The 26,967-nt window shown below is 40.0% G+C and overlaps 1 protein-coding gene and 1 pseudogene across 1 annotated transcript; both read right to left on the reverse strand.

Annotated features, from left to right (window-relative positions):
* Positions 1-5,330: 5,330 nt before the first annotated feature.
* LOC141509649 (cell adhesion molecule CEACAM1-like) lies at positions 5,331-23,325 on the reverse strand. Its single transcript, XM_074219335.1, has 7 exons — positions 23,085-23,325; positions 21,786-22,145; positions 11,388-11,499; positions 10,297-10,340; positions 8,736-8,788; positions 6,813-6,866; positions 5,331-6,602 (listed from the first exon to the last, which is right to left on the reverse strand). Exons 1-7 carry the CDS (start codon positions 23,146-23,148, stop codon positions 6,537-6,539), a joined length of 753 nt encoding a protein of 250 aa, XP_074075436.1. The 5' UTR covers positions 23,149-23,325; the 3' UTR covers positions 5,331-6,536.
* LOC141510261 (cell adhesion molecule CEACAM1-like) lies at positions 16,895-17,894 on the reverse strand (annotated as a pseudogene).
* Positions 23,326-26,967: the final 3,642 nt, after the last annotated feature.

Below are 26,967 nucleotides of genomic sequence, written 5' to 3' on the forward strand. Positions count from 1 at the left end.
GATACATTTTAAGGATGGTAGAGTTTAGCTCCCAAATAACCCTGGGAGTATGGTTGTGTTCCAGGTCAATACAAGCAAAGAGGTAGTAAACCTCATATTTGGGGCCCACACCAAGGTCTCCACTGACTGCAAAGTCTTCCTTTGTCTCTTCAGAGATTGCTCAGCTCCCTGGCTGGACCGTGACCTGAGTCTCAGGGTGTGGACTGTTTGTTGTCTCTGAGCTGCTACTTCCCCTTTATCTCTGGTTTAGGAAAGACACCCCTGATCAAATCTGCAGAGACTATCTCTGAGACATTTTCCCTTGTCCCTTCCCCCTCTCAACCTCCAAGAGGGTGGTCCAAGACTGGTCTTCTTCTTCCTTGTCCTTGTATTGATTCACTTTGTCTGGGCTAGATTCCACAAAGCTTCCTCTCCTCCCAGGGGCTCCAGAAGAAGTGACTTCTCACCTCTTATCAGGAATCCCTTCCAGGAGTTTCCCCCACTGTGTGGAGCTTCTGAGGGACTCTCCATCAGTTTGTGTGGTCTCTTATGTGAGACCACCTCTCTCCTTCCCAGGAATCTTTGCCTTCCCTTCCTGAACTGTGTCTTCTCTATGCAGAGCCCAAGTATAGACTCTGGAGGTGTCACTGTTGAGATCCCTCTCTGCAGCCCAGACCTGTCTCTACTCTGTCTCCTTTTCTTTCTTTAGAGGACTGAGGTCTCTTGCTTCAGGTCTGGAGTTCTTATCTCAGTCTGGATCACATGAACCCACAGGGCAGGGACTTTCCCTCTAACTTTCTCTCACCTTACCTCTTCTTCTTTTTCTTCACCTTGCCCCCAAGTTGCTGTGCTTTCCTGTCTCTCATAGAGAACCCTTCCCCTGCACTGATACCTACTATCTATGCATTAGTAGTTTTGTCCCCAAGAGGAGCATGAGTTAGTCAATATTATCTATTATGGATTTCTAGTTTCATTTGATGTTCTTCCTTATTTGCCTCCCAGAGTAGAACCTGTTTGGATTCCCTAAATGAGCACAGAGAAAGGTGAACAGAGGCAATGTATTTGGATCCCTATTTTGGAGCTCTAGAGTCCAGACTGCTTACCATCCCCTCTCTTATTGGATCTGGGGATAGTATCCTGGGCTTTTCTCAAGTGTTTCACTGTGGCTTCTAGAAGGGTTCATCAGGGCTAGATAGAAGGAATAGGGGATGATGAAAATCTGTAAAATGAGCTAGAGAAGGAAATGAACAGAACTTGGGGATCACAAAATCAACTGCTTTCAATTTGCATATAGGTAAGTTGAGGCACCGATAAATCAAATGATCTTACTGTTATTGTTATTTTTTTAGATTTTGCAAGGCAATGGGGTTAAGTGGCTTGCCCAAGGCCACACGGCTAGGCAATTATTAAGCGTCTGAGGCCGGATTTGAACTCAGGTCCTCCTGACTCCAAGGCCGGTACTCTATCCACTGCACCACCTAGCCGCCCTGACCTTACTGTTATTAACTGGTAAATAGCAGATTTTCTGGCTCCAGTCCTATGGAAGGCCTTTCTCACTGCACCCCCATGGGTTGGTTGGCTGGTTATTGTCCTTCCTCCTCAAAGAGGACCGAAGTGACATCACCTTGTTAGAGACAAGTTACCAGTGTGTCCAACTATTGCTGATCAGACTGATTCAAGTTGAGAATGCATTACCAGAAATCAGGCACAAATAATGCATAAGAGCGTGTAGGGTGGATTCTTTAAATTTGCTTTTCTTTTGAACTATTTCAAATTTGCTTTGCTCAAAGAGTTCAAACTTTCAGTATTGAGGGAATGCCATCCTGGGAATTCTTGTGCCAGTGTCTTCAATGTCATTCAGTCAATTCCAAAGTTGTTCAGGAGACGTTTGATTTCTGAATACCATGGGAGCAATTGTCTTGTGCAAGTTTTATAGAAAATAGGTAAAGCTATGTCTGACATTTGAACAATATGGCCGCACCATCAGAGTTGTGCTTTTTGCAGTAACTTGAATGCTTGGTAGTTCAGCTCAGGATAGGACCTCTGTTTCTGGGACCTTGCCTTGCCAATGGATGTTGAGAATCTTCCTAAGACAATTGAAATGGATCTGGTCTTAGAACCAACAGAGCATTGCTCCCAAATAGCTCCAGAAGGTAACTGGTATTCAAGATAAATGCAAACTAACAAAAAATTGAAGTAAACTGTCCATGGTACCAGGCCTGGTAAATATCTGGAATGGTATCCAAGCCCAGGTCTCTCTGATTGTAAAAAGTTCCTTTTGAATCTTCATAGATTGCTCAGCTACTATTGGTCTATGTCTCAGGATTGTGGACTGATGGCCCTGACCTGCTACTTTCTCTTCTATCTCAGGTTTAGAGAGGACTACTCTGGCCTAATCTACAGAGACAAGAGATATGTCCCCCAGAATGATTTCCTTTCTCCTGGTCTTTTGGGGTCAGAATCCTCCAAGTTTTTCTTCCCTTGTGCCCCAGTAGATCTGTTGACATGCCTGTGACTGGGAGCCCTTTTCAGGGGGTGCCTTCACTCTAGGAAGTTTTGGAGGGGCTTTCCATCAGTCGGTGCTGTCCACTGTATTATTGTGTAATTCCTTTTCCTCTTTCCAGGAATTTCTGCTTTCACATTTGGCACTGTCTTTCTTGCACTGAGTCCAAATGCAGATCCCTGGAGTTGTCTCTGTTAATGAACAAGCTCAAGGCTTTCTCTGTCTCTGTGCCCTGGTCCATCTGCTCTGCTTCCCTCTCCTTTTCTAGGGGGTCTGAAAACTTTTTTTAAGGGATGGAGCTCTATCTCAGCAAGGATCCCATTGCCTCCACAGGGAAGGACTTTGTCTCTGACATTCTCCTCCCTCTTCTCTTCTACAATTTTCTACCTGCTTACCTTCTGAACTTTCCTAATCCTCCCAAGTTGAAGATATTGTATAGGCCTGAAACCCATTGGTGAGATAGGGGACTGTTTACTTGAAGGCTACTTGTGAAATTGGCAGAAGCAGGCATTGTGAAGAATTTAAAGTTTGGTCAGACACTGAAGACACCAAGGTTATCCTCTGCATCACAAGTCTTTTCCACTTTCCCTTGCCTTTCAACTTTGATGACTCAGGATGAGAGTGTAAGGATAATGTCTTTGCATAGCAATACCTAACTTAAATACCCTATAGACATAAGTCAGCTCATCACCCTGGGATTTCATTGATCCTCTTCAAAAAATCAAGGAGAAACACAAGCATCTTTCCTTCCTGTATCCTTCCTCCCCTGCACAGATTCTTCTCACTGTCCTTGTAGAAATTTGTTTTTTGTCCCTAAGGGGATGAGAGGTCACTCAGTATTAGTCACCGGTACCTTGTGATACTATCTGATTGCCCCTCCCAGAATAAGTGTGCATGTCTGTGTGTGTGTGTGTGTGTGTGTGTGTGTGTGTGTGTGTGAACAACCTTGGATCCATGATTAGAGCTTTTATCTGGGACACTGACAGCTGAGCCCTACTACTTTATCTAGCCTGGCCAGGACATCAGTATCCTCATTGTACCTTAACTTCTGAGAAAGTCACATACAACTGGGGTGCAGGAAAAAGGGATGACTTTTACTCTATAGTGCCACCAAATAATTGTGCTCATTTTACACACCAGGAAAGTTAAACTTCAGATTCTGTAATTTAGACTAGAACAAAATATGAACTGAGCATTACCAGAAGAGCAAACTGGTTTCCAAAAAGTCAGAGGAAATAGATGCAAAATTGACAACACCTTCTGGGTTGGTAAAAAATAAAGGGAATTCCAGAAAACCATCTCCTTCTGCTTCATTGACTACACTAAAACTTTTCAGAGTGAATTATAGCAAAATGTGGTGTCCTCAAAGGGATGGGAGTGCCATATCATGTTACTTGTCTTTTGGGGAACCTCTATGCAAGTCAAGAAGCATCATGTAAAACCGAACATGGAACAATAGATTGGTTTTAGATGGTAAACGGAATAAGAAAAAGTTGTATACAGTTAACTTTCATATTTAACCTACGCAGAGTACAAAATATGGAATGCCAGACTGGGCAAATAAAACTGGAGTTAAGATTAAAGAGACAAATATAAACATTTTCAAATATACAGGAAATATCACTAAGAAAGAGAAGAAGACTTAAAGAAGACTTAAAAAAATTAACTTAAAGTTCAATAGAAAGGGGGAAAAAAAACTAAGACCATGGTAAATGATCTCAAAATTTCCTGCCAAATAGAGAAAGAAGAAATGGAAACATATATTCTTGGACTCATAAATCATTGAAGAATGTGACTCCTGCCATTAAATAAGACACTTGCTCCAATTGCTGGCTATTCTGGACAGCATACAAAAAAATAGAGCTTTTGCCTTCTCCATGTCATCTAAATTATGGAATTTTTCTTTGAGAAGCAATGTATAAATGTGAGAGTAGGACTATAATAAAAGTTGAGCATTGCAATCAATGTATTTGAATTGTGGTGCTGGAGAGAAATTTTGAGAGTTCCTTGGATGGTAAGGAGAATAAAACTGTAAGAACTTAATTTGGGTTATTAACTGGGAGGTCAAATAGTGAAGCTACAGTTTAAATGCTTTGACCAAAGAATGAGAAAACAGGACTCATTGGAAAAGATTTGGCACTTGAAAAGTTTGAAGACAAAATGAAAAGGAGATGACAGGATCAGATGGATACATAGTGTCACTGATGACTTTGAGAGATAATGGAGGAAAGAAAGGTCTGGTGTGCAATGGTCCAAGAGTTCATGAAGACTTGACTATCACTGAGCAACAATTACAACAGAGATGATCTCATCCTATAATCTCATTTGACAGTGGAAGAAAGAGGGTCAGAAACCATAGTGACCTGTCCAAAGTCACTTGGGGAGGAAAAAGAAAAGCTGGGATTCAAATGTAGGTCTTTTGTCACCAAATGCAATGCTCTACTTTTCTCTGCCTCAGCCACAGCTTTGGCTCAGCTATGGAATTCTTGAAGTATGTCTCTCTGAGAGAGAGTATAGCTCCCTGCGATATCTTTCTAGAAGACTTCAGAGCGTTTTTGGATATAAAAACTTTGAAATCATGTGTTGCAGTATCATTAAGGAGAAATTTATGATGGAACCCTCTCTTTCTTCTTCCTTTTGTTCTGTGAGACTAAGCCAGGATCCTTATTTATTTCCTTTTCTCCCTAAGAAGATGAGGTCTATTTCCCAAAGACTATGCTCATCTTTCTTCTGGCTAAGGGATGGGAAGTATATTTCCTCAATATTTGTAGTCATGATTGATCACTCAGTGGTCTAAGTTCTGAGACTTTCTGCTGACACCACAAAATTTCAAGATATTTCTTTTTCAGTTTATTTATTAATTCATGTCACATTGAATGAATGTCTAGATTGCTTCTAATTCCTTGCTACACCAAAATATATTGCTTTAAACATTCATGGACTATGATTTCTTTCTTTCAGTCTCTGACCCCTCTAAGATATCTGCCTGATAATATAGTGCCTCACTCAAATCCCACTCCCATTCATGATGGCTGATGATGACTATTCTCTCTCAGGCTAAAGCTGAAAGATTTCTAATTTGGTTTTTCATGAATTCCCATCAATGAGCTCCCTATTAGCAATCAAACAGAAAAACAAAAGATATTGACTGAAAAGGAATAGTAAGAACAATTGTACCAACCCCCCCCCTCAAAAATAAAAAAAAAAGGAATTGGAGTGCAATCTAAGAAAAAAAATTCAGTATCCCTGAAAGGAATTAATACAAATTTAAATTAAAATGGTAATGACTTGGCTGTGTTGGGGATCACTGTAGTTGAGGGTTGCCACCCAATTCTTTGAGTCTTGAAGTTTTTGTTTCTTAAGTACTCCATGTGTGGATTTCACTATTGGTCTCCAAGGGTCACTGTCCTTAGAATCCATTTCTGGCTTTTCTTTCTGTCTTGAGCAGTCATGCTCCATGTAAAGGTCAATGTCATTCTGTGACTAGCTTTCTTCATACATGTATGGACATCAGTGACTTCTACCTCTGATAGAACCAATTTGATCTGGTCCATCCCTAATATCATGTTGTCTAGAGCCAAAGATGTCTGGTTCCATGAAACATCAGGAATATAAGACCATGGACTCTTTAATTTTGAGAATCTCAGCATTTTAGGACCATGGAGGTAGAATTGATCATCTACATTTGAGTTCAGTAGGAATAAATGAGAAAGTTTTCAAAAGTTTCCATGGATAAAGGGGATAATATGGAGACTTTCAAAATACTTGGGGGGCAACAGAGTTTGTACTGAAATTCAGTATTTTGGATTCTAACTAGCTCAGTCACACACAGATTTGGTTTCTTTCATTCTTCTCAGTCTTCTCTTAGGAGGGGTCCTTGGGTCCTTGGAGGCATTACTCTCCCCAATTCCAGTCTCATTCTCACTCTCCTTGTTGGTTTTTCCCATTGATCCAGATGTTTCAGCTTTCTCCACTGAGAGATGTTTCGGAACTCTATTTATTGAAGGAAAATAGAAGAATTGTCACAACATCCTTATGGTCTTCCCCCTCTTTTTTAAACTTGAAGTTTCTTCCAGGGAATTATCTTGTCATAAACATCCACTCTGGTAATGTCCAAAATCTGGGGATAGAGAAGAGATGGACCTGTAATCACAAAATAGAGTTTGGGACTAGGAGGACTATTGCCTTTCTAAACTCTGTTTCCACTTCCCTTCACCCTGACCATGTTCTCATTTTCTGTCCCATCAGCCACAAAAAGTCCATCATCTACCAGAATTTTACCCTCTCCTTTAGACACTGAATGAGAGCTGATCTCACTTTGTGCATATACCTGATAGGGATTCTGAGATGGATCTCCCGGAGTAGCAGGGGAAATGATCAGGTCCTGTAAAGGAGAAAACAGTAACTAGGAAAAACCTCCAAAAGACAGAGTTGGAAAATAATTTAAAACAGAAAATATTTGATCTAAATATGGCATGAGGTAATAAGAAAGGGTCTTAGAGATTTTATAATCGTGGATCCCCAGTGTTAGTAGAGACTTCAGAGTACATCTATTTTGACCTCTACAACTCATGTGACAAGTGACCATTCAGTCTTTCTTGGAGACTCCACATGTGGAGGAGGACACCATGTTCCAGGCAGCCCATTCAACAAACAAATCTTTAACATCTACCATGAGGCAGACATTGTGCCATAAATTCTAGAAAGACATTCTTTTCTTGCCTGGAACTCTTGAAATTAAAAAAAAAACTGTTCTAAATGATAGTTGCCTCAGCATCTTCCCAGTTCCCAAATCTTGGACTCTAGCCATGAGTCACTTCCTTCCTAAAATGCTCCTCACCAGCTACCCTGATTGAATTTCACTTCTATAATTCCTAGCTTGGGCATCCTTACCCTAACCCTTCCTTCTTTTCTGCTTTCCAGCTTTGGAACCATAATCAAATCAACTCAGATCTGACTTCTGATTCCATTTACCATCCCTGTAAATTTCCCAAAACAAAATTTCCCAATCTGGTCACGATTTCTAGTTGTGGAATCTCCCTCAAAGTAAACATGATCATATTATAGACATTTATATGTAGATTCTTCACTTAGCAGAATGCCTACCATACAGCAAGTACTGATATGATTTGAATATAACTCATTCACTGAACTATGATTTTTTTATTTATTGATTCTTTTGCTCATGGAATTAACAGAGAAACATGGGACAGCTTTTTGGTAAAGGACTTCCTATTCTGTTGGAGGAAACCCTTAGCAAAAAGATAATCAAATCCCAAGCATATAGAGAAGGATGATCAGAGAGAGGGCACTAGCAATAGGAAGGAACAGAACAGACCCAGTGGGGTTAACACTTGACTTAAAGTATTCAGGATGGTCAAGATTCCATGAGAAGGAGATCAGGATATGAAACTCAGTCTGAATAGAAGCCCAAAGAGAGCATGCACACATAGGTGCAAGTCAGAAGGAGCAGATTTTTGGGATGGCCTCTGACACAAGTTGACCTTAAGAACCTGGGCAAGTCACTTAAGGTTTCAATGGCTAAGCAAAGCTCTAAAACTATAGGTTTCCTATCAACAATGAAAATGGGAATTCACCACACCAAGGAAATCAACCACTGGACCCAAACAAATGGGTAGGTTTTTTTTTTCTCTTCCTGGCAGTGGGGAGCCACTATGCCTTTTTTGACTCAGGAAGGGATTTAGTCAAATCTGTGCCTTTTGATGTACATTTATCAGCTGTGTGGTGGAGAAGGAAGACACTGGAACTCGGGACACCAATGAAGAAGATCTTGTAATAATCTAGGACTCAGCAGATGATGTCTTGAACTAGAGTATTATGATGTTTGAGAGAAGAGGTGGGAGTATTGGGGAAAGTATACTTGGAATCTCATTTATGGGAACATTTGCTCACAACAAGCCTCAATCGACCTTCACAAATTTCATTCCTTCCTCCTTATTATGGGACCACCCCCAATAGTCATGCCTCCAGAGGTAGATATCAGGTCCCCAATTACCAAAAATCAAAAGTTTTCTGTTCTCCAATCTAGTTCCCAATCAGATCTCTTCACAATGCTAGGGAATGTTCGTCCTGCTTTTTACCATCCTTCTCACACTCATTGCTCATTAGGGTGTTCTAGTGCAATCTCTGAGGCACATTAAAAGCCTCAGGTTCAGGGCCAAGAAGAAATCTCCAGATCTGTCTGAGAGACACCCCAAAGTCCTGGAAGTGATTGAAGAAGATCTGTCCCTACCTGTATAGATGATTTCAGTCCTTTTAGGTTTTCAGAAAAGTTGCTCCTATCACCTGGAGAGACAGAAAAACAAGACAGATTTTTCTTCGTGTATCCTTAACCTGAATTACAGGAGGGACTAACTCTTCCTTCCTCCCACTCCTATTCATTCAACATACAGATGAATAGGGCACAGGAGAATTTATTTTTCTCCATTTCCCCCAGAGAGACTCATTCAATAAACATTCATTTAGAGCATCTTAAGTGCCCTGAGTTTTCCTAATAATTGGACATACAAAAAAAAAATCAAGAGAGAATTCTCATCCTCAAGGTGATTAAATTCTAAAGGATGAGACCTCTGACAAACTTTGTTTAAACAACATATAGACAAGATAAATTAGAGAGAATCAACAGAGGAAAGGCACTAGAATTAAGGGCAATCAGGAAAGACTTCTTGTGGAAGGTGTGATATTAACAGGCTCTCAAAGGAAGTCTAGAGGTGAAAAGAAGGAGGAAGAATCTTATAGGCATGAGAAACTATACAGAGAAAAAATTCTAGGGTCTCTTTTATCAAGTATTCTAAAGTTTTGGGGTTCTGACATTTCATGATGGGATGTGCACACTCAGATTTGTTAAAACTTCAAAATCTTTGATTCTAAGAGCAGTTTTCTAGAGTCTAAATGGGACCTATCTTATCACCTCAACTTATCTTTGAATCTATCTTAATGGAGAGAACAGAAAAACTTCAGGAGAATATGAGTTCAATGAGCACAACGAATGCATCATTTTGATCACAATGCATGGCTCTGATGACTCATCAAGGGAAGGAGATCAAGAGGTGCATTTAACTGTGCCATTTGAGTTGGAAACTCTGGAAGATTTCTCTGTTTTGGGAGAGTTTTATCTCTGAGTGTACACATGCTCATTCTCAGTAGATTGGCCATTTGGGGATGAGTTCTTTTACCAAGGCAGCCCAAGGTGAAAAAACAAAAACAACAACAAAATAAACCCCAAACAAACCAAAACCTCCACACAATGAATAATTTTGTGTTTTAATCTCTCTTGTATTTGAACAGTTACTGAGAAGCATTGCTATTGAGGTAGAAGAAACTACAGAGGCCAATTACTCTAGCCCTTTCTCTTTATATGAGATAATTGTAGTCGGGATATTTCCCACAAGGTCACAATTGTTAAGGACAGAGTTAAGATGTGAGCAGAGTAGTAGAAAAGGGGGTGGAGAGTGCTGAGAGTAGCCATTCCCAGTCCCTGTCCAAATAGTAACTTAAATATTAGTCCTATAAATGTTAGGGCTTTAATGTACCTAATGATTTTTAATGAGGTGTTAATAAATATTAATAAATAAATGAGATGTTAATAAATAAATAAATTGTTTTAAAATGAATCAAATGGAGGTCTTTTTCCCCCACAGATGTTTGTATGGGGATTGATGGTCTTCCTACCAAAGAAACATAGGGAATTAGTACTCACAGATTCTCCTTTAAATAAAGGAGACTGTGAATGGAACCATAGCTGCTAAGGCTACCATTAAGTACTACTTTCATTGGTTGGTACTTTCACTTACCTTCTTTGTGTGCTGAAAGGTTCTTCTCGCAAGGGTGGTGCGTGCTTAAGAAAGAAGAAACATGTGAAACTGACATTCCCAAGCATAGTAAAAGAGTTCCCCAGATGGAAGGGACCACTGCATCAGAATCAGGCTTGTCTTTGGATACCCTCAGGCTTCATGCCTCATTCCTAAATACAACCTCCTCATTGTTGGTTTCTTCACCTATAGGCAACATTCGTCTCTTATTCAGCTTGTCCATGAAGTTTGCCTATGCCTCAGAAATCTTTTCCTTTACTTGTTTCTCACTAGGCTATGAAATTGGCAAAAGCTAGCATTGTGGAATGATTTTGAGTTTGCTCAGTCACTGAAGACACCAAGGTCATCCACTGCATTAAAAGTCATTGCCACTAGTTATGACTTTGGTCTTGCCTTTTTCTATCCCCTTTTCTTTTACTTTTTGTAAGGCAATGGGGTTAAATGACTTGCCCAAGGTTACATAGATAGATAATTATTCATTATCTGAGGTTAAATTTGAACTCAAGTCTTCCTGACTCCAGGTCTGGCTCTATCAATGGTGCTACCCCTTCTATCCTCTTTCTCTCTGTAACCTCTTCCTTCCTTTTCTTCTGCTCTTTTTTGGCCCTCTGTCCCCTTGTCTTAGGATCTAAGAAAAATGATCAGGACTAGTTCCCACTACAGTATGAAGTGAACACCCATTTCCAAGCAGCAATCAAGTATGAGGAGTGGAATAGGATGAAAGTTCAAAGAAAGAGTCCACCCAAGGGAATTAGTGTGGAAAAGTAAGAAGTTTGAGAAAGTAAGATAGGTTCAAAAGAGGGTCCAGCATGGAGAAGACCATTCTGATATCTCTTACTCATTCAAGGAGACAGACTAGGCAGGAAGATATCCATAAGAAACATCACTTTAGGGGTGGCTAGGTGGCGTGGTGGATAGAGCACTGGCCCTGGAGTCAGGAGTACCTGAGTTCAAATCTGGCCTCAGACACATAATAATTACCTAGCTGTGTGGCCTTGGGCAAGACACTTAACCCCCACTGCCTTGCAAAAACTAAAAACAAACAAACAAACAAACAAAAAACATCACTTTACCTTCCAGGGATTTTGAAGAACAGGAAATAGATAAGGGCCCCAATGAGAGCCACTCCAGCTAGACCCCCTATTGCACCTCCAACAATGGTCCCTCCAGAGTGTGAGGACATTTCTGTGTACAGAGAAGAGAAAAGGAACTTTGAATGCTTTTGAAGGGGTCTCCAACATGAAGTGTCTGACACTCTGTAAATATTTAAAAACTCCTCGTTCTTCAATGAAGCAGACTTCACCTTTGTTCCTCAGAGCCTGAGAATCCCTTTGGCCAGATCACATTAAATTATTCTTATGAACACATTTGGAAACACCTAAATTTGGGGCAAGGACATAAAACACGATACGGGAAATCTTTGACTCATGTTTTCCTCCTCACATTATTCCCACTACCCTTCTCTAATTTTTCTCATTGAGTGACTAAGTACCGAAGACCCACAGAATGTTAAACCCTTCCTGTTCTGTGCTATATGTCAAAATCAAAGTAACATTCTCTATGATATTGGTATGGTTGGCAGTGATATTGTTTGGATGATTCTGGGTCTTATTTCAATTCCATATGCTGGCACTTACCTCTTCTGGCCCTCAGTTTCCTATCTGGAAAATGAGATAGGTGGATTTATGGGTCACTTTCATCTCCAAGTACACTTCAGGAGCTTCAAATCCCACTTTACAAAGAAGAAAATGGAGACCAGAATAGGCTAATATGATTGTTCCTACAGTGAGTGACTTCTATACCAGCACCTGTGCTCCCTTCCTCTTTGCTGATGGTCCTTGTGGACCTTTTCCAGACAAGACATCTGAAGGCTCAGAAATGGCAGAGATCAAAGGATCTTGGGTCTTCATCTAGAATGCCTTCACCATCATCTCCATGCACCTCCTTATTTTCCCAGTGAGAAGAATGGAGGCTCCTAGGAGCTGATTGACTTGTAAAAATCCTTTGAATAATAAATATTAGATCTCAAGTGAAATGAATATATCCCAGCTTTGAAGCCAGACTCATGTTAGCACATCCCAAGTTCTCTCTCTGTAGGATGTTGTGTCCTTATAGACGTGGGAGTGGTTAGACAGCACTGAGGCGAGAACTGCTTTTCCTTTGAACATCCCCTTCCTCAGGTGCCTTGGAGGGGTGGAATATCTTGGAAGTTCTGCACTGGCAGATCTAGTCTTCTTTCAAAATCAGAGCCTTTCCCAAGGCTAGAGTCCTTTTGGGTGGTGGTGGGGGTAAGGCACCTTTCCACAAACCTTTGCTAGCAGAGGTTCACAGATAGGGCATCTAATGAAGAAACCTAGGATATCAATAGTGCCCTGCTTTCAGGACAAGAAGCTTGTGCTCCCTGATCTTAGATTTATACACAGCCCCTGATCCAAAGAGATGATATTTTAAGAGTTTCCATTATTCCAGGCACTCAATAAATGCTTTTCCCCCTTCTTTCTCATTCTAGTCCACCTTTTGTTTTTCCTTTGATCAACTAGCAACACAAAGAGATCTGCAGATGTTCTCTATCCCTGGTGATCTGCGATATTCCCCAAGGGTTAAGTAGTCTTGTCTGTGATGAAAACCAAAGTAGGCTAACAGTTGTCACTGTCTCAGCAACAGAGATCCAGAGATGGCCGGGGTCATTTGGTCCAAGAACCCATAGCATTCCTGATCAGTTGTCAGTTGGTCTCTGCTTCTCCATGACCTTATCAGTTATCAAACTTCTGTTTCCTTGATGGACAGCTCTACTTATGAAGTCTTCCTTATCTCCCTGGGATTTCTCCCCTCTGGAACCATATAGAGCATTGCTGATCTTCTTCCCCTCAAGGGCTTTTCAGGGTCTGAAGGATGCTTTCTGTATCATCATTCCTCTGAACAATCCCTCCAGCCATGACTGTGAGTCATCAGATTCCTATGGATAGATACTTCAATGTTCCAAATAGATGTGATTTGTAGGAAGTCTTTCCCCCAACCCCATACCTCTATCACTCTCCCTTTAGCAAATGGGCATCATAAAACTCTGAGCTTAGAAAATCCAAGCTTGGGGTGATGGACCTCTGTTTACCTAACAAAGGTCAGTAGTTTGATGATGAACATCACAGCTTTCATATGAGAACTCAGCATCATCTTCTTCAATGAGCCAATGAAGATTAGTTTCATGAATGAGGTTTGGTCCATATCCATCTTGATATGTGCCCAGAAATGAATTCAGTGATTATTATAGAAGTGAAATTTCCCTCCCAGAGCTCAAAAGTCCTCTTGCTTCCCTGACTCCTGATAGCATGCTTCTATTACTGCAACCCAAGATCAAGTTATCTTTTAGTCCAACCAATCCCTGAATACTTTTCATACCAACTGTTGTCAGGCCTCTTTTCCCAAATGTGAAGCCCATAGTGTCTTAAGATTTGGAAGAGAGGGCCATTTAGCCCAATCCAATCTAGTCTTTGTTTAGGGACACCTACTGAAGAGAAGCTTATATCTGGTAAGGCAACCCATTTCCCTTTTGAATGACTTGAGCTGTGATCCAAACTGACAATTAGTCTAATTCTAGCACACTGCACCCCTCATTCACTGCGCATAGTTCTTTGTGGTGGAGTCAAACACAAGACAATTTACCTTTCAGCATGATAGTAGCAAAAAGTCTTAGATATAGAATCATGAGATTCTGAGTTGGTCGGAATTTGGTGACCATCAAGTCCAATTTAGACCTGAAACAAAATCTTTAGTACCTTCTACCTGACAAATACTCAGAGAAGAGAAAAGAAAGGATGGGGAAGGAAAGAAACATTTATCAAGTGCCTATCAATTCTTGAGGTAACTCATTCTACTTTTAGACAACTTTAGCTGTTAAGGAGTTTTCCAATGAAGCAAAGAATGTTGTTAGACTTTGAGGTTATTGTTCCCTGTCTCCATTTGCTTCCTTGCTTCTGATTTTGCTCTCTGAAGTCAGGTGACCTCTAATTTCCCTCCCTGGAAGAGTCCAGAAAAGTCCAATCATGTGTCATTCCCAAACCTTTTCTTCCCTAGGCTAATCTTCTAAGTTCCCTCAGCATACCTGCAGATCCCATGAACACCAGATCCTTTCCCAATCTGGTTGTCTTCCTCTTGACATTTTCCATTGTATCAATGGTTTTTGTAAACTTTGTCACTTAGAAACAAATACAATATTCTGGTTGACATTGGAAAGACCAAAAGGACTATTTACTCCATATTTTTGGAAGTATACATGCTTCGACTGAAGTAGGATTTTTTGATTACCTTTTCACTGCAATGACTCAGGTATTAAGTCTGCTGTCTTTTCATATGAACTGCTGTCTCACCATTGGATTCTGGGTTTCTGTGATGATGCCATTTTTCATGAAAGCTTGAGCTCTTTTTAGGCAACCTTGCAATGTGTTCAAAAGTCAGGTATTCTGTCTGCCCTCAATCTCCTCTCCTTGCACCAATCATTCCTATTTACTCTTACTGTTTTTCAGGGTCCTCATCTGAACCCATACTTATTATGCATTGGACTTTTTGAATCCCAAGGTCAAGGGATGGCATTGATTCCCAATAATTTTCATCTGATAATATTTCATTCACCAAGTCAATTTGCTGAGGTGTTTCTGGATCCCATTTGTTCCATGAATATGGTCACTGTCCTCTCAACTTCATTCTTTCTTCTCTATCTCAACTTTCAAAATTATGTTTTCAGTCTGTATAATTATTAGAATGAGTCACTATTTAAAATATATTGGTTCATTTGACTGAAGTCATTGATAAGGACATCTATCAGGATGAGATCAAGGACAGAAAGCTCAAAAGATCTCTACAAACTTATGCAGAAATAATGAGTAGGACAAAGAAAATAATTTATATTATAACTGTAAATCTATAAAAACAAAGCATATTAAAAGACTTAAGATTCTAGTTAGTGTACTGACCAACCAAGATTTCTGAAGACAAATGATGAAATAACAAATTCACTTCCTACCACAGAGGTGATGGACTCAGGGTGCATGGTGGTAGAGATATTTTGAGAGTATTACCAATATTGGTTGATTTTCCATATTTGTCACAAGGATTTTCTTTTTCTCCAGTGAGGTAGACAAAAATGAGGAGGGAGAGAAAATAGACTTGGGTTAATTGAAAAAAAATAAATTAAGAAAAAGATGATTTAGGCTAAAGACATGAAATACGTGTCTCCAACACTCCCAATTGCAGTCTGAATCAGATTAAATTGTAATTTGGAAATGCATAAAAGGATAAATAAAATGAACCCTCAAAATAATATTCCATTTAACAACTAAATTAATATGTGAACCTTAGGGTTGCACAGATGTACAGATTTAGGCCAAGAAAGGGTCATTCCTACTCTAAAGTATATACTACTGCAGTATGACTTTCCAAGGTCATATCCTCCTGTTCTTGTTCCTTTTCTCCATTTCAACTGCCCCAAAGACAAGGGCAGGAAGTTGTGGGTATGTGTAGCAACAAAACTATATTAACTTTGCCAGAGTTCTTAATAGAATTGAGAAATTAAAGGAAACTCAGAGACCAGAGATGATCTTTCTATGGTCCTACTGCATGCCAGTGTGATTAGGTATGTAGAGGGTCTGTCATCTATACACTTAAGTGAGACATGGTGTCCACCCAGAAGCCACTATCCACAGAGCATAAACGGAGTGCCAAGGGAGCTAAAACACCAGGGGACTGAGGCATCTGTGAGATGCCAGACTTAGCCACCTGATGCTACTGTTATTTTAATTTTTTACCTGGACAAGAGTCCAGTTTCATATAAGTCATGTCTGTGTGATATTTTGTGTTACAAAGAGGAAATGTGTAAATGCAGAGATGAGTTTGTATATAAAAGAAGAAAAAGTTTAAATTTCTTTTAGCATCTTCTGAATTTCCTTGCAAAAGGGATCAGAGCCAACTCCATTACATTGACCATAGCTTGCATTTCAATCAATACTAGAAATGCCCATGTAGGCTAGAGCACAAATGAGATAAACTGAAGGATAGACCATATGGTCGGGAGTAATCATTCAAGCTCTGGTCCTAGAAGGAGGGGGAAGAAGAAGGATTTTTATTTCTAACTGAAAGAGATAAGACTGTGGTAATTAGGTGATGCACTGGCTAGAGCACCAGACCTGGAATCAGGAGGACTTGGGTTCAAATTCTCAGACACTTAATAATCACCTAGCTATGTGACCTTGGGCAAGTCACTTAACCCCATTGACTTGTACAAAAAAAAGAAAAAAGGAAGAGATGAGAATGAAAAGGAGAACAACAGTACCAGCAAACCAACATTATCAGTGTAATTGACAGCAAACCCAATAGCAAACACCAACAGCCATTCACATACATTTTGTACTTAAAATATATAAAAATAATTTTTTTTCCACATAGATATGATATGGACAGATGAAGATTATCCAGAAGTCCACAGTAAGAAATGGAGACTCAGAAAGCAAGAAGAACGGCCAGGTTGGCACAAGGTCAAGATCCTCACCCAAATTTCATGATTCTGAGCTCAGAGCCTCTTCCACCACAACAGAGTGTCATGGGCCTCAGGAGGGCAGGATGTCCCTTATTTTTGTCTCTTTCATGCTAGGGAAGGGGAGAGCCCAGGACAAAGCTGATATGGCCTAGCTACTTGCCAGAAATTGTGATATTGATGTCTTTAGTGTTTTCACCAATGACTGAACTAGATGCATGAGATGTATAGGTTCCAGTATGATACAGAGACACATTAGGAATAGAGGGCTGGGATGTGGACATCATCTGTATTCCACTTATAAGCCAAGGGAATTGGACAGGTGGGTTAGAGACAGCAGAGCAGGACAGAACAAGCATTTCCCCATGGGGTAGTGAGGGCTTGTAGGGACAATCATGGAATTATCTGGACCAAAGAGAATGAGTCCACATTGAGATAAAGGCAGCAAGAAGGGGAATTTTGTACATTGTAACCTATCACCAGAAACCCTTGTGTCTCCCTGATTCTCCTCTGAGCTGGAAAGTCCATTATTCCTCCTCCACTTTAGAGGTTTGGACCTGGAGTCCCTAAACTTGGAAGGTTTTAAGCCCTTTCCTAACTCAGTATAATGATAGGACCTTCTCCATCATAGATGGGAAAGCATGACATGGCCAATACTCCATGAAATCAAGAGATGGGAACCTCAGAGATTGTATCTTCAGCACTCAGGCAAGTGACTAAAATACCTGATCTCTGGGAAAAGTAGAAGCATGTACATGGAGAAAGAGAATTTTTTCCTAATTGATATTAAGTGTGAATGAGTCACTTCTATTGACACTATGTTCTAGATTTCACACTGAGAGGGTACTTGGTCTTCCCATGTGACATTAATTATAGTGAGTGTCCTACTATGCAGGGACAACACTATCCAGTCACCATCTGGGGAGCTTTGGTTTAAAAACCACAGGTATGTGACATCTTGACTTAAAGTCTGGCATGTCAAAGAGACAATATTCTTGTTCTCCACCAGGGTCAAGACATTACTGTTTTTGCTTTTGTTTTGTTTTAGGTTTTTGCAGGGCAAACGGGGTTAAGTGACTAGCCCAAGGCCACACAGCTAGGTCATTATTAAGTGTCTGAGGCCAGATTTGAACCCAGGTACTCCTGACTCCAGTGCTCTATCCACTGCGCCACCTAGCTGCCCCCAAGTTGCTACTGTTAATTATAGGTTTAGATACTGTCCCTAAGTAGAAAAGAAGTAGAAAATGACAATGTTTGGTTGTTTTTCTTACCCTTCCAAGCAAATACCTTGTTAGGAAGTAGCTACCCTAAGACCTTAGCAAAGCCAGAGGTCCTGGAAGAGGAGGGCAAGAATTTGTGACTTCACTAGGATGACTTTTGCTTTCTTTGATGTAGGTCAGAGCTTTTCCACTTCCTAGGAGAGGGTTCAGCCCTCTGTGGCTTACCAAGATATTCAGTTAGAGACCAAGCCCTTAGTGTTGAATCTTTCCAGGTTAAGGGGAGCTGGAGCAGGGATGGCAGACTACCCCAACCATTGCACAGCACACACCTGCAGCCTATCTGCCTTTTCAAGTCCCTTGGAACAAGGCTCCCTTGGAACTCCACACACTGATGAAGATATTGGTGAAAACCATAGAAGTCAAACTAGAGAAAGAATCATGGGGGTTTGGTGCTTGGAGAGAGAAAATTATCTTAACTCCAAAGAAAAAAAAAGTAAAGGAAGAGATTAAAAATAGATCTGTTAGGGGGCGGCTAGGTGGCGCAGTGGATAGAGCACTGGAGTCAGGAGTACCTGAGTTCAAATCTGGACTCCGACATTTAATAATTACCTAGCTGTGTGGCCTTGGGCAATCCACTTAACCCCATTGCCTTGCAAAAAACCCCCCTAAAAAAATAGATCTCTTAGCAGAAGCATGCAGCATGAGAAGAGTCCTGGGCTTGGAACCAGGAGACCATGTTCAAGTCTAAGACTCTTCAATCAATAATTGCATCTCCTGTGCCTAAATCTGAATCTTCTCCATGGGGCAGATTGCACAGATTTGCAGAGTTTTTTTTGAATTCTCTTCTTTGGATTCTCCCCTTTGCTCAGGAGTATCCTCTCCTACAAAATGAGAATGTTGAAAGTTATCTTCTTCAATGTTCCCCCCAGTTCAGATATTGATCCTTCGTTTTACTAGGAAGTTGAGCTCTGATAGACTAACCTTCCCCAAGTCTTCATGGATCAAAGAAGACCAGACACTGGCATTTGCTTAGCCCTGGATTTTTTGTGGTTGGCAGGTCTGCCTTGCAGCTAAGAAAGGTATGTGGGAGGCATATTCAGCAGGCTCACACTACTCCTTCCTTGATTCATCCTTCCTCAGCTGACTTGCCCAAGGTCACACAGCTAGGTTATTATTAAGTGTCTGAGAATTTGAACCCAAGTCCTCCTGATTCCAGGTCTGCTGCTCTATCCACTACACCACCAATTCCAAAAAAGATTAAGTTGGAAATATTTGAATTTTCCTGACTTTCCCCATTTTGGAGTCCATGTTAAGAGGTTTTGGGGGAGGGGGAGTAGGTCTCATGTCTTACAAAGATACTGGGATAATCTTGTATTCAAAAAGGTAGACTGGAACTGCCCAAGCATCTGACAGGGCTGAGGTCAATTAGCTATCTTGGGTGTGGTGGAGTCATGCAAGGCAATGAGTATGCTCTAGAAAAAGAAGACCATAGTGAGACTTTTTAGAAAGTGTCTGCTTTATCCCAATGGATCTTATGCCTAAAACACAGTGACTAGTATTGAACCTATGACTGGGGTCCAAATCCTGACCTAGTCACAGTAAGTCATTTAATGCATCTGTGCCTCAGTTTCCTCACTTGTAAAATGGGATCAATAGTACCCACCTTATCCACCTTATAGTTGTTGGGAAGATTGAATGTGGGCATCTATATAAGCTCTTTGTAAAAATAGGTCATGGCATAGAAGTGAGTTGTTATATTTTTCTAAGGAGTCAGGTCCTTATATATGGATTTTGACTTGAGGGAAAGAGAAGTCATACCCTCCTGGTGCCCCGAGCAGGTGTGCAGGAGCTAAGGAGGCTGTATCACAGAGAGAGGCTAGAAGACATAGGTCTCCTTTACACATTATGGGGGTGCAACAGAAGGTGACTTCTATTTGGAGTCAGAGTGCTTCAAATGCTGACTGTCACTTCCTACTTAAATGATCTTGATCAAGTCTCTTTCTTTCACTAGCACGCAATTTCCTCATCTGCAAAATGAGAGGGCTACACTAAAGCATGTCTGAAGTCCTTTTCCATGGATAAATTGAGAATTGCTTCATTCCTCATGATTGCATTTCTCTGTCTTTGAATTCCTCCAGTCCACCCATTATATGGGACTGTATATAATAATGCTGGGAAAATAATAAAACTGTACATTTTATCTTGTGGTCACTCCTCTTCTCAAGGATCTTCCGGAGCTTACTATTACCTATTATTAAGGGACTCTGATCCTGAGATACTAGGTAGTAGTAACAACCATCCCATTCCTTTCCTCTAGAGTTAGTTATATCCTCTTACCAAACTCAATGATTGTCTGCCTGTGAGGTGTGCCCCAAGCTCTGTCATCTCCAAGCCTTGGATCACACTTCACAGGGATAGAGCATAGCAGCCTTAGAGCTGGCAGGAACCCAGAGATTATCAGAACTGCTGCTTCTTCACCTTTTCTATCTCATGGATCCTTTGGGTCATCTGCCTGAGGAAGACTATGGACCCTTCTCAAATCATGGTTTTAAATAGACAAATGAAATATAAAGTATTGTAAAGGAAGTCAAGGTTAGTGGAGAGAAAGATGTAATTTTCCCCACTCACATTTATGGAACCCTTGAAATCTAAGACTCCAGATCCAGCTCAATGACTTCATTGTTAGAGAAGAAACCTGAGGTCCTATGTTCTAATTTCTCTTTGATTAAACAGCCAGAAAATAGAAGAGTTGCATTTTAACCCAGGCCCTCTGACTACAAAGTCAACTCTTTTTCTCTTAGAAAGTTACTCAAGGCTCAGACAAGAAGTGAGCCATCAATTGCTGCAGAAATAGGTAGTGTTAGAAAAAAAAATCTTGCTCTTAGGTCTTTCTGTGCCTGAGTATTCTTTCACTATACAACACTGCCTTCTATCTTCCATAGGGTAAAATATGAAAGAATTTTTTTTTAAAAAAGAAGTCCCAGATATACTCAAGGGAAAAAATGTTGTCAGAGTCCCCTCTAAACACACTTGAACTAGAGAGTCTATGAGGCTCCTTTCAGCTTTAGGTCCTCTCATTGGCCAAAGTACCTGCTCTGACCATTCCAAAGGAAGTTTCATGTTGAGAAGGGGAAGAACAGCAGACTATGGTCTGATATTCCCCCAGTAGTTCACTCATCATAGGATGATGTTCTATTGACCCAGAATGGTGAGTATGAACAACAAGATTCCCAGACTATGGGAAAAGATCAAAAGGGATGACCAACAAGAAGGGAGGAACAAGGAGCCAACTCTTTGTGGGGCAGGAGTCATTCAGAGCCATCAGCAGTAGGAGAAGGGAGGAAATCCCAACAGCCTAGAGATCTCTTGCTCCTTGGGGGAGATAACACACCAACCCAGAATCAAAACCAAAAGCCAAAACCCATTGTTTCAGGGCATCATTGGAGAAAATTGGAGGAAGCCAGTCCTTTCCAGGTATTCTCTGTCTCTACCTGAATAACTCAGTCCAGGGGAGCTTTCCCTTGGCTAGATTTTATACCTCTATTCTTTAAGCCCTCACTATTTCAGCACACTTGACTTCCAACACAAAATTATTCAGATCAACTGCCAGTTGCCTTGATCCATATTCTTCCTGCTTCCTCTATAAAAAACTTAGGGAAGAATTCTGACCCCAGATAGTGGGAGGGTTTTAGAGTGGCCACTAGATACATTGGAAAGGCAGCACTTACCATACACTGCTAAATGTCCTCTTGCTGTTACTTTCATAAATTTTATTGGATTTAAAAATTGTACAATGTAGTCATCAGTGTCATTGAGGGTAAGGTCGTGGATGACCAGGGAACCATTGGCGAGCACCTGTTTCCGGATATCATGTGATTCATGCACTCGAAAATGTGCTCTGTAGAATGCAACCTTATTGTTTTTGTCTAGCGATTTTCTGTACCAAGTACAGCTGAAAAATTTCCTTGAGAAGCCCTGGATGTTCAAGATGATGCTCTTGCCCACTGTCCCAATGGGTGGATTTGGTACAACCCTGATGGGAGCACTTTGAGTAGATGCTGACTGGATCCAGCAACTGAGGATGGAGGCTGAGAAGAGAAAGGAAGCAGAAGTCAGAAGGGTACCCCTGCCTCCCATCCAAATCTTTGTGCTTTCCCCAAGATAAGGGTAAGGACTGCAAAGCCTACCAAAAGTCTACTGGGGTGAGGGGGCTCATTAGATAATGTTTGAAGGATATTTATGTGCCCACCAAACAACCTGCCAGTCCCAGTTTCTGCAGAGGATCTGAAAGTTTGGTCTGTAAGATATCTAAGCTCCCTCTATAGACTTGATTCAGAAAACAATGTTAGTGTGGAAGACAAAACACTTTAGGAAAAAAAGAAGCAATAAAGTGTGGTGGTTGAAGATAGAAATAAGATCTTGGATCTGGACAGGATCATAGGGATTGCCGAGTCAATGACACTCAAATTATACACTGGGCCCCACATAATAAAATAGCTGGGACCAATATTAAATATGAAATACCAGAGGAACCATTTCAACCTCTATCTTTTGGTCCAAACCCAAGGAGTATCTTTCCCATTAAATGCTGGGTGCATTTTAAAGATGGCATAGTTTAGCTCTCAAACAGTATCAGGAGGAAGGTGATGCTCAGTTAAAAAGGAACTAAGTGAGGTAAGTGAGCTGGCTGTGGTCACAACCTAAGAAATATCATTGCTGGAATGCACATTCAGTTTTCCAATAATTATGTAATTTCCCCTAGTCTCTTCAGTGGGGCAGGAGTCAACTACAGGCTGGGTGTTGTCCTGATTCTGAGGGTTTGTAGACTGATGGGCCTGAGCTGCTACTTCTTCTCTGTCTCTGGCTCAGGGAAGACAGCCCTGGTCAAGTCTGCAGAGACTGTCTTTGGGAGAAACCCCTGGGACTGTTCTCTTTCCACCTTGTCCTTGTCTTGATTCACTTTGTCTGGGCTAAACTCCTCCTGGCTTCTTCTCTACCCCTGAGTTCCAGAAAAGTTGGTTTCTCACCTGTGATCAGGAGGCCCTTCCAGAGGTTGCCCCCAGTATGGAGAGTTTCTGAGGAGTTCTTCATCAGTCTGTGTGGCCCGTTATTTGTGACCACCTCTCTCCTTCCCAGGAATTTCTGCCTTCCCCTCCTGAGCTGTGTCTTCTCTGTACAGAGCCCAAGAACAGACCCTGGATCTGCCCTTGCTTGGGTCCAGATTATGGCATTTCCTCTATGCAACCCAACCTGCCACAAGACAGGCAGTTGGCCTCTAACTTTCTCTTATCTTGTCACTTCTTTTTTCTTCCCCTCCCCTTGGCTTCTGTGGTTTCCTGCCTCTACCATGGAGCCCCTCCCTTACAGAGTTCCCTTTCGTGGAGAAGTAGTTTTCTTCCCAAGGAGAACATAAGTTAGTCAATATTATATACTATGAATTTCTAGTCTCACTTTATGGTCTTTCTTATTTGCCTCCCTGAGTAGAGCCTGTTCAAATTTCCTCCCTAAATGAGCACAGAGAATGGGTGAACAGAGGTAATGTTTATGGATCTCTATCTCCTCTTTTATCAGGCCTGTGGAGAGTACCTTAGGCTGTTCCCAAGTGTTTCACTGTAGCTTCTGGGAAAGTCCATCAGGGCTGAAAGAGGTAATAGGGAATGATGCACATTAGAGTTGCATCTGTAAAATAGCTGGAGAATGAAATGGACAGGACTTTGAAGATCACAAAATCAAATGCCTTCAATTTGCCTATGATAAACTGAAATACAGATATGTCAAGTGACTTTATTGACATTAAATAGTAAATAGCAGATCCTTGGGGTCCAAAGCCATGTAGGACCTTTCTCTTTACACCCTGTGATCTGGTTGGTTAGTTGTTATCCTTCCTTCTCAAAGAGAAAAAAATGACATTTTATTTTAGAGTTAAGTCACAGTGTGTCTGACTTTTGCTGCTCAGATCAATTCAAGCTTGGCATGCACTACCAAAATTCAGGCACAAATATATCAGTACATATAAAGTGGCTTCTCTAAATTTCTGAATCTCCCATTTCTTTGTTTTTAATTTGAAAAATTTTTTAATGACTACAAATATTTTTCCCAATTATATGCAAAAATAGTTGTCAACATTTACCCATTTGTAAGCTTTTGAGTTCCACACTTTTCTCTCCCCACCCATAGCAGCAAACAATGTGATATAGGTTGTACATGTACAAATGTATTTCACATGTTTACACATTGTTCAATTTGTGAAAGAAATAAAACTGAGGGGGGAAAATAAAAGAAAGTAAAAATATTTAAGTGAATGAACATTATGTATTTGCTCCACAATCAGAATTCATAGTTTTTTCCTCTGGATGTGAATGGTATTTTTCCATAACAGATGAGAGGCAGTACATCCATCATACATGATCATCTCACAATGCTGCTGCTAATACTTATGTTAATAAGATCAGTTATGCTGATTGTTTTCCTAATATTGAACCATTATTGAAGATCTGGTATAAATCCTACATAATTATAATGGATTATCTTAGTATATAACTTGCTATAATTTCTTTGCTAAATTTGTATTTAATTTTTTTGAATAAATATCCATTAGGGAGATTGGTCTAAAATTTTCTTTTTCTCTTTTGGCTCTTCCTGGTTTGGGCATGAGTATCATATTATTATCATAAAAGGAATTCGACAGGACTGAAACTATTTTTTACAAATGGTTTTTATAGAATTGGAATTAATTGTTCTTGAAATGTTTGATAGAATTCAGTTGTAAATCCATCTGGTCATGGAGATATTTTTTTGAAAGAGTTCACTGATGGCTTGTTCAATTTCGTTTTCCAACGTGATAATTTCATTATTTCCTTTCCTATTTTGCCAATCTGGGCAATTTATATTTTTTATAAATATTCAATCATTTCACTTAGATTGTCAAATTTATTGACATACCATTGGGCAAAATAGCTCCAAATTATTACTTTAATTTCTTCCTCATTGATGATGATTTCATCCTTTTTATTTTTTATATTTTATTTTTTAAAAAAATTTATTTATGTTTATTTAAGGCAACAGGGTTAAGTGGCTTGCCCAAGGTCACACAGCTAGGCAATTATTAAGTGTCTGAGGCCGGATTTGAACTCAGCTACTCCTGACTCCAGGGCCGGTGCTCGATCCACTGTGTCACTTAACTGCCCCAACCCTTTTTATTTTTGATACTAGTAATTTGGTTTTGTTCTTTCTTTTTTATAATCAGATTAAAGTTTATCTTACTGTTTTTTCATAAAACCAATTCAGTTTTATTTATTAGTTCAAGAATTTGCTTACTTTAATTTTTAAATTTCTCCTTTGATTTTTAGAATTTCTAGTTTGGTATTTCATTATAGCTTTTTAAATTTGTTCTTTTTCTAGCTTTTTTTAGTTGCATGCCCAATTTATTGATCTTCTCTTTTTCTAATTTATACATATAAACATTTATACATATAACATTTTACCTAATAACTACTTTGCCCACATCCCACAAGTTTTGTGGATTATCCTGCAATTGTCTCTGATGAAATTATTGGTTATGTCTGTGATTTGCTGTTTGATCCACTCATTCTTTAACTTTAGGTTACTAGTTTCCAATTAATTTTCAACTTGTTTTTCCATTTTTATTGCATCATGATCTGAAAAGGATGCATTTAATTCTTTCTGCATCTGATTGTGAGGGGTTTTATGCCCTAAAACATGGTCAATTTTTGAGTAGTAGTATCATACACCACAGAAAAGAAGGTATATTCCTTTCTATTCCATTCAATTTTCTACAGAGAAATATCATATCTAACTTTTCCAATATTCTATTCACCTCCTTGACTTCCTTCAAGGTTTAGTTTATGGTTAGATTTATTGTTTTCTGTGAGAGTGAGATTGAACTCCCCCACAAATATAGTTTTTCTGCATTTGTCTTCCTCTAACTCCTTTAACTTCTCCTCTAAGACTCTGGATGCCATACCCATTGGTGCATATATATTTAATATTGATATTACTTCATTACCTATCATGCTTTATAGGAAGATGTAGTTTCCTTCCTTATTCTTTTTTATTTGATCCATTTTTGCTTTTACTTTGTCTGAGATAATGATTGTTACCCCTACTTTTTTTTCACTTCAATTGAAGTACCTTATATTCTGCTCAATCCTTTTCCTTCACCTTGTGTGTATCTTTCTACAACCAGGGGCAACTGGATGGTGCAATGATTAGATACTAGTCTTGCAGTCAGGAGAATGAGAGTTTGAATGCAGCCTCAGGCATGACTCTTACTAGCTGTGGGACCTTGAGCAAGTCACTTAATCCTGATTGTCTTGCATCGAGGGCCATCCCCAGTCATCCAGGAATGGAACCAGATGGCTGTGGAGGAGTTGGTGACTTAACAGCACCCCCTCACTCAAATCAAATGAATGTGCTTGTCATGGCATCTCTTCCCCTGATATCAGTCTTTGAGAACGAAGGAAAAACAGTTTTCTTCTTCAAATATACTTCTTGTAAACAATATATTATAAGATTCTGACTTTTAATCCACTTTGCTATATGCTTCCATTTTATGGGAGATTTCATCCCATTTACATTCATAGTAAGGATTTCTAACTCTGTATTTCCCTCCATCCTATCCACCCCCCATTTATACTTTTCTTTTCTCTTTCCTGTCCCTTATTCTTTGTTGAATTCTCCTTAGTACTCCTCACCAGTGTTTTGCTTTTGACTTATGCCTCTTTAAATTTGCCCTCCCTTTTATCAATTTTCCCTTTCCTTTCCCCCTCTCCTTTTATCATTTTTTTAACTTTTACATTTCCTGTTCCTTTTATCACCCCCTTCTTAACTTTTCTTCCTCCTCCTCTGCCTACTTTTCTGTAGGGTAAGATAATTTCTAAAGCTGTTTGG

The sequence above is a fragment of the Macrotis lagotis genome, chromosome 1 (assembly GCF_037893015.1).
Source record: "Macrotis lagotis isolate mMagLag1 chromosome 1, bilby.v1.9.chrom.fasta, whole genome shotgun sequence".
Classification (NCBI taxonomy): Eukaryota; Metazoa; Chordata; class Mammalia; order Peramelemorphia; family Peramelidae; genus Macrotis; species Macrotis lagotis.

What these genes read in the sequence shown, in the direction of transcription:
- LOC141509649 (XM_074219335.1), bottom strand. Translation starts at nt 23,148, where the DNA reads ATGAAGAACTCCTCAGAAACTCTCCATACTGGGGGCAACCTCTGGAAG. An exon ending in AGGACATTTAGCAGTGTATG is followed by an intron (nt 11,500 to 21,785) that starts GTAAGTGCTGCC and finishes CTCTGTACACAG; the next exon opens with AAATGTCCTCACACTCTGGA. An exon ending in CATCTCAGAATCCCTATCAG is followed by an intron (nt 6,603 to 6,812) that starts GTATATGCACAA and finishes CTCTATCCCCAG; the next exon opens with ATTTTGGACATTACCAGAGT.